General features: G+C 31.9%; 1 protein-coding gene and 1 non-coding gene across 3 annotated transcripts in view; one reads left to right on the top strand and one right to left on the bottom strand.

Annotated features, from left to right (window-relative positions):
• Positions 1-359: 359 nt before the first annotated feature.
• The window catches only part of LOC142555041 (uncharacterized), a 28,436-nt gene continuing 8,422 nt past the window's right edge, over positions 360-20,373 (top strand). Inside the window, exons 1-2 of one of the 2 annotated variants that reach the window (XM_075665684.1) lie at positions 360-651; positions 2,035-3,240. In XM_075665684.1, coding sequence (XP_075521799.1) covers positions 635-651; positions 2,035-3,240 — 1,223 coding nt within the window. In that variant the 5' untranslated portion in view covers positions 360-634. Of the gene's footprint in view, positions 652-2,034; positions 3,241-20,373 lie in introns of those variants that run through there. The other variant, XM_075665685.1, reaches the window with a different exon arrangement.
• On the bottom strand, positions 2,466-2,571 carry LOC142504713 (small nucleolar RNA R71). The gene has a single exon (XR_012804335.1). It is a non-coding gene; the product is annotated as a small nucleolar RNA R71 (small nucleolar RNA).

The following is a 20,373-nucleotide window of genomic DNA, read 5'->3' as shown; positions in this document are numbered from 1 at the left end:
ATAAATATTGAAATAAAGGATAAATAGAACATTGAGATTTATGTGAAAAATCCCTAAAATTATTATTATAAAAACCACGGAAAGATGAAAATATTTCACTATAATATTTTATATGCTACAACGTGTCACTGTGTTTTCAAATAGAACACATTGTTAATACAGGAGAACACCTCACAAATATTATAGAACAAAAATCTCAAATAAGAATGCTATGAGATGATAAAAGAATTGAGAATGAGATGATTTTGGAATGAAGGAAAGAAGCTCTATATATCGAGTTTCATGTCAGTATGAAAACACGTCTTCTCACCTAAATGCATTGCCAAAATTCGCTACACGAATTATGACAACCAACACCTACAACAATAATTGTTGTGTCTCCTATTTAACTTCATTATTTTCGACAAGGAGAACCAAAATGTCGAGTATTTTCAGAATTCAAGAGAAGAATCTAACAACAATTTAAAAAGAAAAAGACAAAGCAATAAAAGGAGCCTTAGAGGGGAAGGAGGGAATTATTATTTTCTTCCTTAACACCCAAACAGAGAGGCTATAAAGGAGTGCAAGGAAGAAGACAAGGAGATAAAGAAGGATCGACGAAAGAGAGAGATATCAAGAGGTATTAAATATATTTATGTTATCGAGATTAGTGTATCTTTATGTTTGAATCTATAATTTAGTTGTTATCTGGTTAATTATCATATTTTTATCAGAGTATGTCTCTTGTGAGACGGTCTCACGAATTTTTATCTGTGAGACGGGTCGACCCTTCCGATATTCATAATAAAAAGTAATATTCTTAGCATAAAAAATAATACTTTTTCATGGATGACCCAAATAAAATATCTATCTCACAAAATACGACCTGTGAGACTGTCTTACACAAGTTTTTGCCTTTTTATTATTGTTCTAATGCTTTCAAAGATTTATAATTTGAATGAATTAATGTATTATATTAAAAAAAATCGATAAATGATATTATAATATGATTGAATATTACATACCGATGCAGCCATTATATGTGTGTGGTAGATACATATTATTTAATCGAAGACTTTTGATATTTAAAGAAGTTGAATGCGATATTAGTTTGTCAATCAATTTAGAGATAATTAATTGTTATTAATTAATATGTTTGAGAGAGTATAGTAAACTCATCCATGAAACAATTTACTTTTTATATCATAAATATTATTTTTATTGTAAATATGGGCATGATTGACATGTTTCACGAATAAAGATCCATAAAACGGTCTCTTAAAAAAATAATTGGGATTATAAAAGGTGCATCAAAATCTTGATCGATATTTCACCTTGAATTTTTACTTACTATCTTTACTCATAACACTTCTGAGTTCTGTTATTTTATTTTATTTTATTTATGTTAGCCACTCCATTTCGTAGGTTAAATACAATTTAAACAAATCTTATTTGGTATTTGCTAGTTATTTCGGTAGAACGAAAACAATTTGTTTACCATTATAAAAATTGATTCCGTAAGATTGTGGTTAAATCGTTCTATTTAGTGTAAACTCTGGATTTATAGTTTTATAACTTTATTGTTAAAAGAAAGCACATTCAAGTCTAGATACTAATTTTTAGAAGAGTATGTCTCTTGTGAAACGGTCTCACGAATCTTTATCTGTGAAACGGGTCAACCCTATCGATATTCATAATAAAAAGTAATACTCTTAGCACAAGTAATATTTTTTCATGAATGACCCAAATAAGAAATCTGTCTCACAAAATATGACACGTGAGACCGTCTCACACAAGTTTTTGTCTTTTTAGAAATATCATAAGAGATCATTTGAACTACATAAGTTTACTCAAATATTTTTATTTTTATATTTTTGTGGCTTTTGTTTATTTATTATATTATATATTTTTAGTATCTTGTTTTTTTCAGGAATTTTATACATGCGTCATTTTTCTTATTTATTTTCACGTAAATACTTTTTAATGTATGATAAGCAGTGCAGGGCAATCAATTTGAATGTTGAAATTTGACAGAACTTTTTACAGAAGGCTAAGGAAAGCACGAACAATAATGTCGCAACATTTGGAAGACAACCACGAAAATAATGATGAGGAGCACAGATCACTACTGGACTATGCACAACCATCTATACACGGCATGATGTCCAGCATTGTCAGGCCAAGGATTCATGCAAACAATTTTGAGATTAAGCCAGCGATCATCCAGATGATTCAGACATCGATTCAATTTGGAGGCACACCAACAGATGATCCTAATGTTCACATTGCTAATTTCCTGGAAATTTGTGATACTTTTAAACATAATGGCGTTACTGACGATGCTATCAGGTTACGTTTGTTTCCGTTTTCATTATGTGATAAAGCTAAGTCTTGGTTGAATTCTTTGCCACCGGGATCAATCACGACTTGGGAAGAAATGGGGCAAGCTTTTTTGTCCAAATATTTTCCACCTTCCAAGACTGTAAAAATGCGAAATGATATCACCAATTTTGTGCAACATGATCCTGAGACACTATATGAGGCTTGGGAGCGATTTAAGGACTTAATGAGACGATGCCCACATCATGACTTGCCTATTTGGCTTCAGGTACAAACTTTTTATAATGGTTTGTTTCCTGCTAATCGTTCCATGATTGATGCAGCTGCGGGAGGTACTTTAATGAGAAAAACGCCACAAGAAGCCTATGAACTATTGGAAGAGATGGCAACTAATAGCTATCAATGGCAAGCAGAAAAAAATATCCCAAGGATAATAGCAGGAGCAAATCAAGTTCATAATTTTACTGCCATTGCAGCTCAGTTAGAAGAGCTAAATAGGAAAATTGATTGTATGAGCACTTTAGCTATGTCCGTTCAGACCATATCTTGTGAGTTATGTGGAGGAGGCCATCTTCGCACTGCTTGTCAAATTGGAAATCCATTTATGCCATCAATAGAGCAAGCCAACTTTGTGGAAAATTCTAGCAGACCTCAGTGTTACCACTATTCAAGCACACACAATCCTGGTTGGAGAAGTAATCCTTATTCTTCATGGCCAAATCAGAATCAAAAAAATAATGTGGACTATGTTCGACAACCTCCACCGGCATTTTCACAGCACGAACAAAAGCCGAATATGGAGGAATTAATGACCAAGTTTATTGCGAATGCGGAGACAAGATTACAAAAGCAAGACACATCAATCCATAACTTGGAGATTCAAGTGGGTAAATTGGCTAGTATGATGTCTGAACTGTTAGAGTAAATATCTTGTAAGCCAACTGTTGGCTAGAAATTTATTGACTCGGTTGTAATAAACAATCTTTATTTTAATATAATTCATTATTTTATGGTTTGTTATTTCTTTATCTGTATACACATGTGAACAATATAGATAAAGACCTTGATTATAGTTTAATACAAATGAATCGTGTTGCGGCTTTGATTGTTGCACTCCCAAGAGCAGGTTGTCCACAAGTAGTATAATTCGTTGAGTCCGAATATCATATCCACAAGAAAGCTAAGATAATTACAAGTTCACTACAATGTCTTTTTTTTTGTTTTTGTTTAATTGTTTGAGTCTTTAATTGGTAATTTTTAATTGCTGAAATTTTAATTTAAGTAGTTGAGAATAAAGGATTCACTCTTGTTAATTTAATAAAGTTAACATTAATGAACATTATTGAAATCCACTTAATAAAATGGTTCCAATATATATTAAATAATCATATTTATACTATGTTATATATTATTATCTTATAAGTATATAATATATTCCAAAACATATAAATGTTGTCAAGTATTTATTGTGCTATATATATATTTGTAAACACTAAATCAAGGTTCCCACTTTAAATGGGTGATAAAACCAAACAAACATCTAAATAGTACCAAGAAATTAATATTATGATATATTCATATATAATAAATCAAGGCATCCACTTTAAATGGTTGGTAATACCAAACTAACATTTAAATGGTTCCAAGAAATTAATATTATGATATATTCATATATAATAAATCAAGGCATCCACTTTAAATGGTTGGTAATACCAAACTAACATTTAAATGGTTCCAAGAATTTAGGGTAACATATAGCAACAATAAATCAAAACTCCCACTTATAAGTAGGATATAATAATGCTTAAAGAAATAAATATAACATAAACAATAAATAATGATTAAATAATATAAAACATATATTCTTACCTTTTAATAACCTCATTATCAAACCAAGAATTTCAACAATTTATATTTTATACAATTTATTATAAAACATATAATATTTAAACATTTAATAAAACAAAAACTGTAAATTTAAATTATAAAACATTTAATTAATATACAATTTTTTTTATCTTTATCACACTCCCCAACCAGCTTATTGCTAGTCCCTAGCAATTTAAGCGTTAATAGCAACACAAAACATATTGATTAATTTAAATAGAAATGTAATCGAAACTATCCAAGTGTTTAAATTAAATTTGAAAACTGTCAGAGTTATATCAAGATCATTATAATTATAATTTATGAAATAATCTGAACTGATCAATTCAAAGCTTATTTTTAGGTAGTTAAATGTACATGGCCTTCAGAAATTCATTGTAAGAGTCTCAACTCCATATCCTCGCAGGTTAATAAATGTTTCAATTTATGGGAAATATTTCTCTCATGAAGTTGGAATACAGATAAATGCTCAAGAAAATGGTTTATAGAATGCAGACAGACAAACGAGCCAAACTAATCAAAAGATAGGAAATCCATTGATTCAAAATCTAGTTGTTCTTATTATATATTTTTTTCCTGATGTTTTTTTAACTCATAGAATCAAACTAAGTTTATGCTTCTTGACCACATATTTATTTAATTTGTACAATACATTTCTCTCTTTTTTTTTTTTTTTTTAATTTTTATGAGAGATAAATGGGTCGTAGCATATAACTTAAAAATTACATAGATCTTCAACATCTTTCTCTTTTTTTTTTCTTTTTTTCAGGAAAAATAATTTTTTTTTTTCAAAATAAGAACTCAAGATCTAAACAATAGATAGCCTCTCTGATGACCAATAAAGGCTCACAAGCTGTTTTCTCAATCCTCTCCACTCACTCACAAAATATGTGTGAGTTTAAAAATATTAGGCACTCTTATCAGGTATATCTTGGGCCATATACTTTAATAACTAATTTTATCACAATGGTTAATCATTCAAAAAGATTTCATAAATCATATTTTTATAGTGATCAGAATATTAAAATTGACTTTTTTTTCAAATAAAAATTTAAACATCATTAGATAGATTAATACATTTTCTAATTTAAACATTTCAAACATGTAATGTAATGATATTTTTGCAAAAATTACTAAGATACAAATAATAAACATAGTTTTATTTTAAAATAATATTTTTAATTTTTTTAAACTATTTTTTTAAAAAAAATTTGTTCTCTCCCTAATCAGAATATGACATTGTCCCTAATATCAAAATAACTATTGATAAAGAGTACATAATGAAAGAGATATCACCTGGAATTTTATTGAAGATAACAAACTGAAACAAACGCAAACCAATCCACGACTTTTGAATCAATGATCCAACTTTCTTTTCTTACTGCTTGATTGCGACCAATTGATCTTTGTTATCATCGGATCAGGCTTATAAACAAAAGCTTCCAAATCATCAATTAATTGATCAGCAGTCGAAGCAGAGATGAGCATCCTTCGTAAATTTTCTGAAATGAAATTCTGTTCCACAGCTTTATCAAGAAATGTCAACAAACTGTCATAATAATTATTGATATTCAACAATACCACATGTTTATTATGGATATTAAGTTGTGTCCAAGAAACGGTGTGAAAGATTTCTTCTAATGTACCAAAACCACCTGGTAGTTCGATAAAAGCATCAGAATTTTCAATCATTTTGGTGATTTTTCATACATAGAAGAAACTTTTAATTTCTCCCCAATCGTAACACCTGTAATATTTCCTTCAGCTAAAGCTGTAGAAATAATACCCAAAACCCGACTACCTCCAAGATGAGCATATGTTGAAACAGATCTCATTAACCCAATATTACCTCCCCCATGTACCAAGTGAATTTTTCTCTCAGCAAAATCTTTCCAAGATTATTCGCTGCTTCTACAAACACTTCATTTTTTCCAGGACTCGACCCACAAAATACACAAATATTTTTCAATGTTTGTGCATAGGATCCAGCCATGTTTTTACTTTCTTTTTGGTCTGAGAAAATAAAGATAAAGATGAGAGATTTTATAGGGGTAATATGTTATCATGACAAAACTATGGGTCACAGCTATAAGCAGAATAAACAATAAAAACAATAATGACACACATGCATATAAACAGTAGTGTGATTTTGGCTCACAATTTTCTTCTGGTTTTACGTCCAGAAATGGCTTCAACGCCTTCTATGAGTCGAGTATATGCTTCCCATCCAATTTTCTTATAAATTAGCAAACAGGGTCTTTTTTAGTCGGATTCCCAAGACTATGACGCTCATCTTGGAATTGTTTCCATAAACGGAGAAGTTCAATATGCACGTGTCCACTAGAATGCGTCTCAAGAGTCAATAAGATGTTATCTAAAGACTCCTTACTCAACCCATTCTTAATGAAACCAATTTTATCTTCTCTGTTATTGGAAACATATTCCAAAGATCAACATCGTTTGTCACAAGTACATCTTGCACACTTATGACAAACCCCTAACCTTTTGGCCCTTCGTTTTTTCGCATAAGTGTTTTTTCCTAATCCAGGCAAATACTGAATGAGCAGTGATTGTGGAACTTCTCCTCCTAATCGGACCTTAGCTTCTATTACAAGACGAATATTTTCTGGAATTCTTTTTTGCATTAGCAATCTCAATCTTTCGCACCTACCTGCATAAATTTTTCTTAGAACATTTTCAGAAACAGAAGGAAAATATTTACAAATTTTCGAGAGAATTTCATCCATTTTGAAATGAAAAGAAATGATTTTTTTTAAAATTTTTGTATCAGCGATTGTGGAAAACTGATTTAACCGACTATGAGAGTCACGGAGTACCGTTATCCGCCATTTAACCGGGAAAATAAAAAGATTAAGGAAACCTGAAATAAAAACAAACAAAATTAAATGCAACATAAAAATTTAAGGATCGGAAAGAAAATAAACTCTTCTTGAAAGATTTCATTTTCTAAAAATGGTTTAATCCTTTGTCCATTTACTTTAAAAACATCACCATTTTTATGATTTTCAATATCCACAGCTCTATAAGGATACACATGCTTTACAACATATGGGCATGTCCATCTTGATCATAATTTTTCTGGGAATATGTGAAGTCGAGAATTATAAAGCAAAACTTTTTTACCAATCTCAAAAGATTTTCTAAGAATTGTTTTATCATGAAATGATTTGATTTTTGCTTTATAAATCCTTGAATTCTCATATGCATCATTTCTAAGTTCATTAAGTTGCAATTTGCGCAATTTGTTGCAATCATCCATGCTTGAATTAAAAGTTTTGATCGCCCAATAAGCTTTATGTTCCAATTCCACAGGCAAATGACAATGTTTTCCGTAAACCAACCTATAGGGAGACATATTCAATGATGTTTTAAAAGCTGTTCGATATGCCCAAAGTGCATCATTAAGTCGCAGAGACCAATATTTTCTATTTGAGTTAACAGTTTTTTCCAAAATTTGCTTTATATCCCTATTAGCTAATTCAACTTGTCCATTTGTTTGAGATGATAAGGAGTAGTTACTTTGTGAGTAATACCATATTTTTTTATTAATGAAGCAAATGGTTTATTAACAAATTGAGTTCTCCCATCACTTATCATGGCTCGAGGAATTCCAAATCTACTAAAAATATTTTCTTTCAAAAATTTGATGACGATTTTATGATCATTTGTTCGACATGGAATTGCCTCTAACCATTTGGAAATATAATCAACTGAAACTAAAATATACAAGTATTCAAACGACGGTGGAAAATGTTTCATAAAATCAATTCTCCAACAGTCAAAGATTTCAATTTCAATGATAGGATTCAAAGGCATCATGTTTCTTTTTGAAATCGCACCCAATTTTTGACAATTTTCACATATCTTGCAGATTTTGTGGGTGTCTTTAAACAAAGTGGGTCAATAAAATCCACACTGCAAGATTTTTGTAGCCGTTTTCTTTGAAGAAAAATTTCCTCCGCATGCTTCTGAATGACAAAATTTAATGACACTACTTACCTCATTGTCGGGTATGCAACGTCGAAAAATTTGATCTGGAGAATACTTGAACAGATACGGATAATCCCAATAAAAGTTTTTTACCTCATTCAAAAATTTTCTTTTATCTTGGGAACTCCATTGCGGTGGCATTTTTCCTGTCACAAGAAAATTTACTACGTTAGCAAACCAAGGTGTAGTAGTGACTGAAAATAGATGTTCATCAGAAAAATTATCGTTAATTGGTGTCATTTCACAAGATGATCATGTTACTAGTCTCGATAAATGATCGGCTACGACATTCTCGGTTTTTTTTATCTTTGATCACAATGTCAAATTCTTGGAGCAACAAAATCCATCGTGTCAGTCATGGCTTTGCTTCCTGTTTGGTCAACAAATATCTAATAACAGAATGATCAGTAAACACAATATTCTTTGATCCAATCAAATAAGAACGAAATTTATCTAATGCAAATATTACAGTAAGTAGTTCTTTTTCAGTTGTGGAGTAATTCATTTGAGCATTGTTTAAAGTTCTACTTGCATAATATATCACGTACCGTTTCTTCTTTGACCCAATACTGCACCGATTGCATAATCACTCGCGTCGCACATGATTTCAAATGGTAAAGACCAATCAGGAGGTTGCATGATAGGAGCTGATGTTAAATGTCGAACGATTTTATCAAAAGCATTTTGACATTCTTGAGTCCACTCAAATGCAGTGTCTTTTGTTAAGAGGTTAAAAATGGGTTTAGAGATTGAACAAAAGTACTTTATAAACCTCCTATAAAATTCAGCATGTCCCAAAAATGAGTGAATTTCTTTAATAGTTTTTGGAGGGGGTAAATTGGCAATGACATCAACTTTGGCTTTATCAACTTCAATTCCATGAGATGACACGACATGTCCCAGAACAATCCCAGAAGTAATCATGTAATGACATTTTTCTCAATTTAAAATAAGACCTTTTTCTTCGCATCTTTTTAAAACTTTTTCCAAATTTTCAAGACAATTATCAAATGTATTCCCAAAAACAGTTAAATCATCCATGAAAATCTCCAAAAAATTTTCAACCATGTCGCTAAAAATGCTTAGCATACATCTTTGAAATGTTACTGGGGCATTGCATAATCCAAATGGCATCCTTCTAAATGCAAATGTTCCAAAAGGACATGTGAACATAGTTTTATCTTGATCTTCGAGTGCAATGAGAATTTGATAATAACCTGAATATCCATCAAGAAAACAGTAGTAGGGATGACCTGCTACTCTTTCTAAAATTTGATCCAAAAATGGCAATGGAAAATGATCTTTTCTAGTGGCGTCATTTAATTTTCTATAATCTATACACATCCTCCAACTAGATGGGACTCGACTAGTTAACAATTCACCTTTTTCATTTTTTATCACTGTGATGTAAGATTTTTTTGGAACTTGTGTTGGGCTTACCCACTTACTATCAGAAATAGGGTAGATAATCTCAACATCAAGTAGTTTGAGAACTTTAGTTTTCACAACATCTTTCATGTATGGATTTAATCTCCTTTATGGTTGTTGAGATGTTTTTGCATTTTCTTCTAAGTGAATTTTGTGAGTGCAAATTAGTGGATTAATGCCCTTGAGATCTTTTAGTGTCCAACCAATTACATTTTTATGTCTTTTAAGCATATCAACTAATTTACCTTCTTGATCACTTGCTAGTTTGGAAGAATTACCACCGGATATGTTTCATCTTCTCCAAGAAATGCATACTTCAATTCTTCTGGCAAGGGTTTTAACTCCAATATGGGTGGTTCGTCTTTGTTCTCATATTTTGCCTCAAATTCTTTCTCTGATCCTGGTAATGAGTGATACCTGATAAAATCATCAAGATCAATTTCAATATTTTCTTTAACAGTTTCAATTGAAAAGATATCTAATTGGTCACGAGTACTCCCTTCTTGAATGTTTTCTTCCACAAGAGTTTCAATAAGATTTTCATCTTCACTTTCATCTCCTTTGTCATGTGGTTGCTTACAAAGATTAAAAACATTAAGCTCCAAGGTCATGTTAGCAAATGACAGCTTCATTATTCCATTCTTGCAATTTATAAGAGCAATAGAAGTTGCTAAAAATGGGCGACCCAAAATTACAGGAATTGCATTACAAGCTTCGATAGGTTGTGTATCTAAAACTATAAAATCGACAGGATATACAAAGTTATCAACTTGGACCAACATGTCTTCTACCATACCTCTTGGCACCTTAACAGATCTATCGGCAAGTAAAAGTGTTACCGAAGTAGGTTTTAACTCGCCTAGATTGAGTTCTTGATAAACTGAAAATGGAAGTAAATTTACACTAGTTTCAAGATCAAGCAAGACTTTTTTAATCTTTCGTTCTCCAATAATACATGAAATAGTAGGACAACGAGGGTTTTTGTATTTCAAAGTATTATTATTTTGAATGATTGCACTTACTTGTTCGGCTAAAAATGCTTTCTTTTTCACATTCAATTTTCTTTTCACAGTGCACAAGTCTTTCAAAATTTTGGCATATGATGGTACCTGCTTTATTGCATCTAATAAAGGAATATTAACTTTTACTTGTTTAAAAATATCATATATATCAGAATTCAAATTTGATTTTTTTGTATTTTTCAATGCAATAGGGAATGGTGGTGACACTGTCTGTTGAACCTCCTCTTCGCAAGTAATGGGTTCCACTTCCTTATCCTTTGGAGTTGATTTATCATCATCTTCACAAGGTTCAGGAAGGGATTTTTCCACAACCTTACCACTTCGAAGGGTAATAACAGATTTTACCTGATCCATCGGTTGAGTTCAAGAAGTTCCATTTTGTGAATAAAGATCCTTGGGATTAGGCTGTGGTTGTGAAGGAAATTTACCTTTTTCATGAACATTAAGTGCAAATGCAAATTTAGCAAGAGTATCGTTCAAATCTGTCATAGTTTGAGCAGTTTGAGTATTGATAGACTCTTGCTTTGCAATGAAAGAATTCAATATATCTTCCAAGTTCCTTTTAAGTGGAGGAATATAAGGTGCATAATTTTGAAAATTTTGTTGATTTTGAAAATGTGGTTGTGGAAATTGTGCAGCATTATCATTCCTCCAACTAAAATTTGGATGATTTCGCCAACCTGGATTGTAATTTTGAGAAAATGGTTCAAAATTTGGCCTTTTGAAATTGTTCAAAACATTGACTTGTTCATGGAGACATTCTTTAAAAGTGGGCAGAGTGGGACAATCTTTTGTAGAATGATCACTTGTATCACAGATGTGACACGCAATTTCTTGAACAGATTTTAATTGACCATTGTTTTTCAATTCAAGTGCCTCAAATTTTCTTACCAAAAAGGTAAATCTAGCTTAGAGATCATGTTCATGTTTGAGAGTGTACATACCTCCACCAGATGTGGGAGATTGAATCTTGTTTGATGGTTCGATTGTACCTATAGTGTCCCAATTTTGAGCATTTTCAGCTAATGAATCGAGATACTCAATTGCCTCGTTTGGATCTTTATCTTCAAATGTTCCATTACACATAAATTCAACCATTTGCCTATCTTTAGGTGTTAAGCCTTCATAAAATTGAGAAACAACTCTCCAAATTTCAAACCATGATGTGGACAAAGATTAAGCAATTCTTTGTATCTATCCCAACACTGATAAAAAGTTTCTCCTTGTTTTTGAGTGAAATTGATGATTTGCCTTTTGAAAGAATTTGTTCTATGAGATGGAAAAAACTTTTTCGAAAATTGTTGTTCCCAAGTTCGAATGAATCCCGATCTAAGATTTTGTAGCCAAGTTTTAGCTTTATCTTTTAAAGAAAAAGGAAAAAGCTTAAGTCGAATGGTGTTCATGCTACAATTTAGATCATTATATTTGTTGCACACATCTTCAAACTCTTGTAAATGCATGTATGGATTTTCAGAATCTAAGCCATGAAAGTTGGGTAAAAGTTGGATAATACCAGGCTTAAAATTGAAATAAGATGTATCAGGGGGAAAAACTAGACATGAAGGTGCACTAGTACGTGTAGGATTCATGTGATCTCTAAGTGTTCTTTGTCTATCATGATCATGTTGAGATTGAATTTCATCTTCATTTTCTTGGATTGATTCTTCCGCCATGTTTTGTAAAAATAAAGGGTTATTTCAAGTGAGTCGACCACTAAGTGTACGTGACCAAATGCTCATGCAAATGCAAATGCAAAAGAATAAAAACACACAAAAGCAATAAAAATTCAAATAAAGAAAAATAGACTATAAAAAAAATTAAATAGACTTGAAATTAAATTATACTTCCCCAGCAACGACGCTAAAAACTTGTTGCGACTTTGCTTGTTGCACTCCCAAGAGCAGGTTGTCCACAAGTAGTATAATTCGGTGAGTTCGAATATCGTATCCACAAAGAAGCTAAGGTAATTACAAGTCCACTAGGATGTCTTTTTCTTTTGTTTTTATTTAATTGTTTGAGTCTTTAATTGGGAATTTTTAATTGTTGAAATTTTAATTTAAGTAGTTGAGATTAAAGGATCCACTCTTGTTAATTTAATAAAGTTAACATTAATGAATATTATTGAAATTCACTTAATAAAATGGTTCCAAAATATATTAAATAATCATATTTATATTATGTTATATATTATTATCTTATAAGTATAAAATATATACCAAAACTTATAAATGTTGTCAAGTATTTATTGTGCTATATATATATTTGTAAACACTAAATCAAGTTCCTACTTTAAATGGTTGGTAAAACCAAACGAACATCTAAATGGTACCAAGAAATTAATATTATGATATATTCATATATAATAAATCAAGGCATCCACTTTAAATGGTTGGTAATACCAAACTAACATTTAAATGGTTCCAAGAAATTAATATTATGATATATTACATATATAATAAATCACGGCATCTACTTTAAATGGTTGGTAATACCAAACTAACATTTAAATGGTTCCAAGAATTTAGTGTAACATATAGCAACAATAAATCAAAACTCCCACTTATAAGTAGGGTATAATAATGCTTAAAAAAATAAATATAACATAAACGATAAATAATGATTAAATAATATAAAACATATATTCTTACCTTTTAATAACCTTATTATCATGCCGAGATTTTCACCTTTTCATCTCAATTTTGGGAAGTTAGCTACTCATTATTCAAAGTGAAAAACTTTGAATATGAAATTAACATGATAATTATATTTAATTGAAGAAATAAAGGAAAAATAAAGAGAAAAATATTATGAACTCAAAGGTTTGTTCATAGAATGAGGGATATCTCAATACATTACAATGCACCCCTATTTATAGCCAAATTTGGGGAAACAACCACAAATAAAATATTATTTTTTTACGCAAAAATCTTCATTGGTGTTCCAAGAAATTATATTTTAATACACATCATTTTTGAAAATCTTTCCATCCAAATTTTCTTCTCCATATAAAACAAAACATGTAGATATCTGAGTTGTTTGAATTGTGGTATTTTTTTAACCATTTGACCAAGTAATTTGAGAGATCTGGTCAAAATGCTAGAGTATGGTAAAACTGCCACTTCTTTGGTAACTTTATTTGTTGCTTAATTTGATCTCACTTATGAGAAGATTTTTATCTCATGCTTGCCACTAGTATTGTAGATATTAACATCAAATTTCTACAGGTTCATGAATCATCTTAATCTCATTTGCAACGCCAAGGTTATTCTTGTTTTATCGAACCTCTAAAAAATAGTAAAAACTTATAATTACACAACAACTTATATTTTATACAATTTATTATAAAACATATAATATTTAAACATTTAATAAAACAAAAACTATAAATTTATATTATAAAACATTTAATTAATATACAATTTGTTTTTATCTTTATCACACACCCCAACCAGCTTATTGCTAGTCTCTAGCAATTTAAGCGTTAATAGGAACACAAAACATATTGATTAATTTAAATAGAAATGTAATCGAAACTATCCAAGTGTTTAAATTAACTTTGAAAACTGTCAAAGTTATATCAAGATCATTATAATTATAATTTATGAAATAATCTGAACTGATCAATTCAAAGCTTATTTTCAGGTAGTTAAATGTACATGACCTTCAGAAATTCCTAGTAAGAGTCTCAACTCCATATCCTCACAGGTTAATAAATGTTTCAATTTATGGGAACAATTTCTCTCATGGAGTTGGAATGCAGATAAATGCTCAGAAAAATGGTTTATAGAATGCAGACAGACAAACGAGCCAAACTAATCAAAAGATAAGAAATCCATTGATTCAAAATCTAGTTGTTCTTATTATATATTTTTTTCCTGATGTTTTTTTTAACTCATAGAATCAGACTATGTTTATGCTTCTTGACCACATATTTATTTAATTTGTACAATAAATTTCTTCTTTTTTTTTCTTTTTTTTTTAATTTTTATGAGAGATAAATGGGTCGTAGCATATAACTTAAAAATTACATAGATCTTCAACATCTTTCTCATTTTTTTCATTTTTTTCAGGAAATATCATTTTTTTTTCAAAATAAGAACTCAAGATCTAAACAATAGATAGCCTCTCTAATGATCAATAAAGGCTCGCAAGCTGTTTTCTCAATCCTCTCCACTCACTCACAAAATATGTGTGAGTTTAAAAATATTAGGCACTCTTATCAGGTATATCTTGGGCCATATACTTTAATAACTGATTTTATCACAATGGTTAATCATTCAAAAAGATTTCATAAATCATATTTTTATAGTGATCAGAATATTAAAATTGACTTTTTTTTCAAATAAAAATTTAAACATCATTAGATAGATTAATACATTTTCTAATTTAAACATTTCAAACATGTAATGTAATGATATTTTTGCAAAAATTACTAAGATACAAATAATAAACATAGTTTTATTTTAAAATAATATTTTTAATTTTTTTAAACTATTTTTTTTAAAAAAATTTGTTCTCTCCCTAATCAGAATATGACATTGTCCCTAATGTCAAAATAACTATTAATAAAGAGTACATAATGAAAGAGATATCACCTGGAATTTTATTGAAGATAACAAACTGAAACAAACGCAAACCAATCCACGACTTTGGAATCAATGATCCAACTTTCTTTTCTTACTGCTTGATTGCGACCAATCCACGACTGGGCAGGTACGCGTCTTGATCTGTCCGAAACGCTATTTTAGGTTCCGAATTTGCAAAAGTGGTAAACATAAAAGTTTTAGATCTATGTCTTGGCTTTCATTTGCCACTAACCTCACTTGATTTAGATATCAGATGCGAGAGTTATGCTCATTCTTCCAAAATATGTCAGTGCAAGAACTGCAACACGCGCGATACACTTCGGGACGATTTTGCCCATATTTCCAAATGGATTTGAACAAAACTCAAAACATGAATCTCTCGTTGTTTAGCGATGTGAAATTTTGCCTAAGGGCCTTCTCACCCCCCCTTTCGGGACTCAGCGTCCTCGCTGAGATTTGTCCCACCATCCGAAACCCACGCGGAGTCGCTCTGATACCAAATGTCACGGCCCAGCCTACTTGTGATATTGTCCGTTTTGGCCCGAGGCCTCACGGCTTTAAAATGCGTCACAAGGGGTTGCTACACGCTCATTTAAATGTTCAGCATCTCTCCCGTTGTTTAGCGATGTGGGATTTCGTATTTAGACATTGACGATCTCAAAATTAAAGTGTGCATCATAATAACAAATAAATTGAAATTGTCACATCGATGATGTTGGATCGTCGATCGGGATTATGATGATATTAATATAATGGAGCATAGATAATGGGCTTGTAAGAGTATAAGCCCATTATGGTTATTTATTAGAGTTTAAATGGGCTTTAATAATTAAACTGTATTTTAATATAATTTAAATATAGCTCATTAAGTTTTTATAAAATATGGTATTGATTTATAAAATATTCATAATACCATAATTTAAAAACCTGCACACAAAGAAAATAATATTGCATGATTATGGGTGTGCTAATTTTGAGAGTCAAAGATGTTAGGTGAGATGTCAACATTGTTAGGTGAGATGTGAACGTTTATATGAGAATAATTGCAAATGTCGGAAGAATACGAATTCAATTTGCCAACAATGTCACAATTGTCAAAGCTGATTGGCTATTTCATGCACGAGGAGCTCTATAAATAGAGCCCCCTCCATCTCAGTTTATGTATCCCAAAAACAAAAGCAATTACAAAGCTTCGAAAAATAGAAAGAGCATTTGAGTGTTGAGTGTTATCTTGTGTGAGTTGGAGAAATTATTTTTTTCGGTTGTACTTGGGTTGGGAGTATGAGATATTTAGTGTATTGTTGTATACACTTGTTGTAATATTTCTCCTGTTATAAAAGATCAGCAGTAGCTCCGTGGACGTAGCCTATCTTGGGTGAGCCACGTAAATCTGTGTTCTTGTTGATTATTTTATTCCGCATTTTTATCATCATGATCGTTATCACTTCGGTGTAATTACCCAACAACTGGTATCAGAGAATTGTTGTAAAATTTCTTAAAATTCTGAGTATGATCTGTGGTTGCAGCTTTGTTTGATCTTCCATATCAGAAAAGATTTTTTAGATTTTTTTGCTAAGGCTATAGAAGTGATGGCCGGAGATGATGGATCGAGATCGGGATCGGGAATCAATAAATTCGACGGAACATATTTTTTGTTCTTGCGGTTACATATTAGAGATTATCTGTATTGCAAGAAGTTGCATCAACCTCTATCTGAAAAGAAGCAAAAAAAGATGGAGGATGATGACTGGGAGCTTCTTGACCGATATGTGTTAGGTGTGATACGATTGACCCTAACAAAAAATGTGGTACATAACGTGGAGGAGGCAAAAACCACAGAAGAGATGATGTCCATCAGAAGAGATAATGTCCATTTTATCGGACATGTACGAAAAGACATCAGCAAACAACAAAGTACATCTCATGAAAAAGTTATTCAACTTGAAAATGGGAGAAGGTGCTTCGGTGGCTAAACACATCAATGAATTCAACACGATTGTTTCTTAATTAACATCGGTTGGAATTAATTTTATGATGAAATTCGTGCACTTATTCTTTTGGCGTCTTTACCAAATGTTTGAGAACCAATGCGGGCAGCAGTTAGAAACTCTGTTGGAAAAAGAAAGCTACAATTCTATGATGTCAGAGATCAAAATCTTGCTGAAAAAGTTCGCATGATGGATTATGGTGAAGGAACATCATCAAGATCTGCTCTAAATCTCGAGAACAAAAGAAGGGGCAGGAGTGGTGAAAAAAATTCTAACCGATGGCGTGGTAGGTCCAAATCAAGAAACAGAAAAGACAAAAATACTTTTGAAAAGAATTTGAAGTGCTGGAGCTGTGGTGAAACTGGTCACTTAAAAAATAACTGCAAATCAACAAAGAATAATTCAAATGTTGTTACTGAGGAGGTACATGATGCTCTATTACTATCTATGGAAAGCCCAGTTGATTCTTAGGTTATGGACTCAGGAGTTTCGTTTCATACCACTGGTAATCGTGATGTATTCGATAATTACATCGCTGGCGATTATGGAAAAGTTTTCTTGGCTGATGGAAAGCCTTTGGAAATAGTTTGTATGGGTGACGTCCAGACGAAGATGTCAAATGGATCTGTCTGAAAAATCAACAAAGTCAGACATGTACCAAAATTGACATGCAATTTGATCTCAGTGGGACAACTCGATGACGAAGGTCATAATGTGAACTTTGGTGATGGTTCATGGAAAGTGAACAAAGGAGCCATGATTATTGCTCGAGGAAAGAAAACTGAAACACTTTATATAACTTCCAATTGTAAAGATACATTAGCAGCTGTGGATGTTGAAGCTAATTCAAGCCTATGGCACTGTAGGCTTGGGCATATAAGTGAAAAAAAAGGAATGAAGATGCTTGTATCAAACGGGAAGCTATCAGAATTAAAGATCGTTGAACACAAGCTATGTGAAAGCTTTATCTTTGGAAAGCAGAAAAATTTGAGCTTTTCAAAAGCCGGTAGAGAACCGAAAGCAGCAAAATTGGAGCTTGTTCATACTGATGTATGGGGACCATCTCCTGAGAAATCCCTTGGAAGCTCAAGATATTATGTCACATTTATCGACGATTCGAGCTGAAAAATTTGGATTTTTTTTCTAAAAAATAAATCTAATATTTATGAGACCTTTAAAAGGTGGAAAGTCATGGTTGAGAATGAAACCAACTTGAAGGTGAAGTGCTTACGGTTTGATAATGGTGGTTAATATGAAGATGAGGAGTTCAAGAAATATTGTGCACAGAACGGGATCAAGATGGAGAAAACCATTCCTGGTACACCTCAACAGAATGGTTGATAAGTGCAAGATTTGCAATTAATTTATATAAGAATTCATTTTGAATTATGTTAGTTTCGAACGGAATTATGCGTTTTTGGTTTGTTTTTGTTGTCATTGTAGGAAAGGAGAAAAAAGTGCACACGAGCCAAGTAAATGCAAGAAAACAAAGCCGAGGGGCATGGCATTGGGCAGAAGTGTGCGCGCGGCTGTGCCACTTCACGCGCAGCTGCGCGCGCAGAAAAGAGCCAGCGACCAGAATGTTGCACGCGGCCACGCGATTTCACGCGTAACCGCGCGCGCCGTGCGTCCAGCAAAGTATAAATTGCGCGAGCTAGGTCAGAAAATGGGGTCGGCCACCTTGGGAAAGAAATATACGAGAGGGTTAGCCGTCGTGAGAGAAATTGACACGCGAGACCGCAGAGCACACACAAAACGGAAAGAAGCACGGATAGAGATCACGAAGACGAAGAACAACGAATCTGGGGACGGAGACGCCACTTCTGATTTGTCATTTCTTCTTTCGCTTTCTATATTTTATTGTGTTGTGATGTCTAAAATGTTGAACATATCTTGTTTTCACTTGGATTTCGTGATGAACTAGTTCTGCAGTCTAGAGAATAATGTAGCCTTGTGGATACGATAATTTGACGTGGTTATTTTATATGATTGAATTCCATTTTTATTTAATTGTGTTTCTCTGTATTTATTTCTACTGCAATTTACTGGCCATAAATTGTGTTGTCTGATTATTTCTACAACTCGAGAGAGGGACTAGAATTATAAATCATTAGAGACACATCGTTGAAAGTTTATATCGTTCGGAAGGCGTATAACTTTAGCGAGGCTTAGGTAAGAACATTGTTTGCATTTATCAATTAAACTTAGATTTTATTATGAATAATTGAATCGAAGTTTGATTGATACATTTTATTCGTCACTTGGGAAAGGGGGAATAAAATAATTAAGTGTTCTTGGTAATTAAATAATTGGAATTCATGAATATAAATTTAACTGGGAATAATTATCGTGAAAACTTGGTGAAATCATTTCTCTAGATACTTTCTCTCATTGTTATTTCTCAATTCGGTGATTAGATTATTTATTTGTTTTCAATTAATTCGTTTAAGTAAACCAAATCTCTTGTAATTTTTCTAAATAAAGTTGAGACTATTTTAATTACAAGCATTGATATAATTTTAGTTTACACTCCTCTTGGGATCGACACTCGTACTTAAAACTTCATTTTACTATAACTTGACATCGTGCGCTTGTGAGCAATCAAGAAAACACGCAACAAGTTTTTGGCGCCGTTGCCGGGGAGTGTCAAAATTTGAATTTATATCAGTATTGTTACCAATTAGTCTAGATTTTAATTTAGAGCTTTTTATTTTTATTTTATATTGATTGAGTTTTTCATTTTCTCTGCTTAACAGTGCATGCTAAGATCGCACAATCTTGATCTGCTTATTTTTTATCCGGAGATCGAAAGAACTGCAAGAAGACTAAGAAAATGCGAAGGGAAGAAATCCAAGCAATGGCTGAAAACAGAGATGACGCGAGATATAACCCGCCAGACGCTATACCTATCAGAGATCACTTCAGACCAGTGATCAACACTCATTATTCTGGCATTGCTCGAGGGACCATCAATGCCAATAATTTCGAGTTGAAGCATGCGCTAATAAATATGGTTCAACAGAACCAATTTGCAAGAACTGCCACTGCTGATCCTCACGTGCACCTGAAGACTTTCTTGTAGATCACGGATACGGTAAAAATTAATAATGTTCCTGATTATATTATTAGACT

Source organism: Primulina tabacum, chromosome 9 (genome assembly GCF_025594145.1).
Source record: "Primulina tabacum isolate GXHZ01 chromosome 9, ASM2559414v2, whole genome shotgun sequence".
NCBI lineage: Eukaryota > Viridiplantae > Streptophyta > Magnoliopsida > Lamiales > Gesneriaceae > Primulina > Primulina tabacum.
Note: the sequence above shows the minus strand (reverse complement) of the source record. Positions and strands in the feature narration are given on the sequence as shown.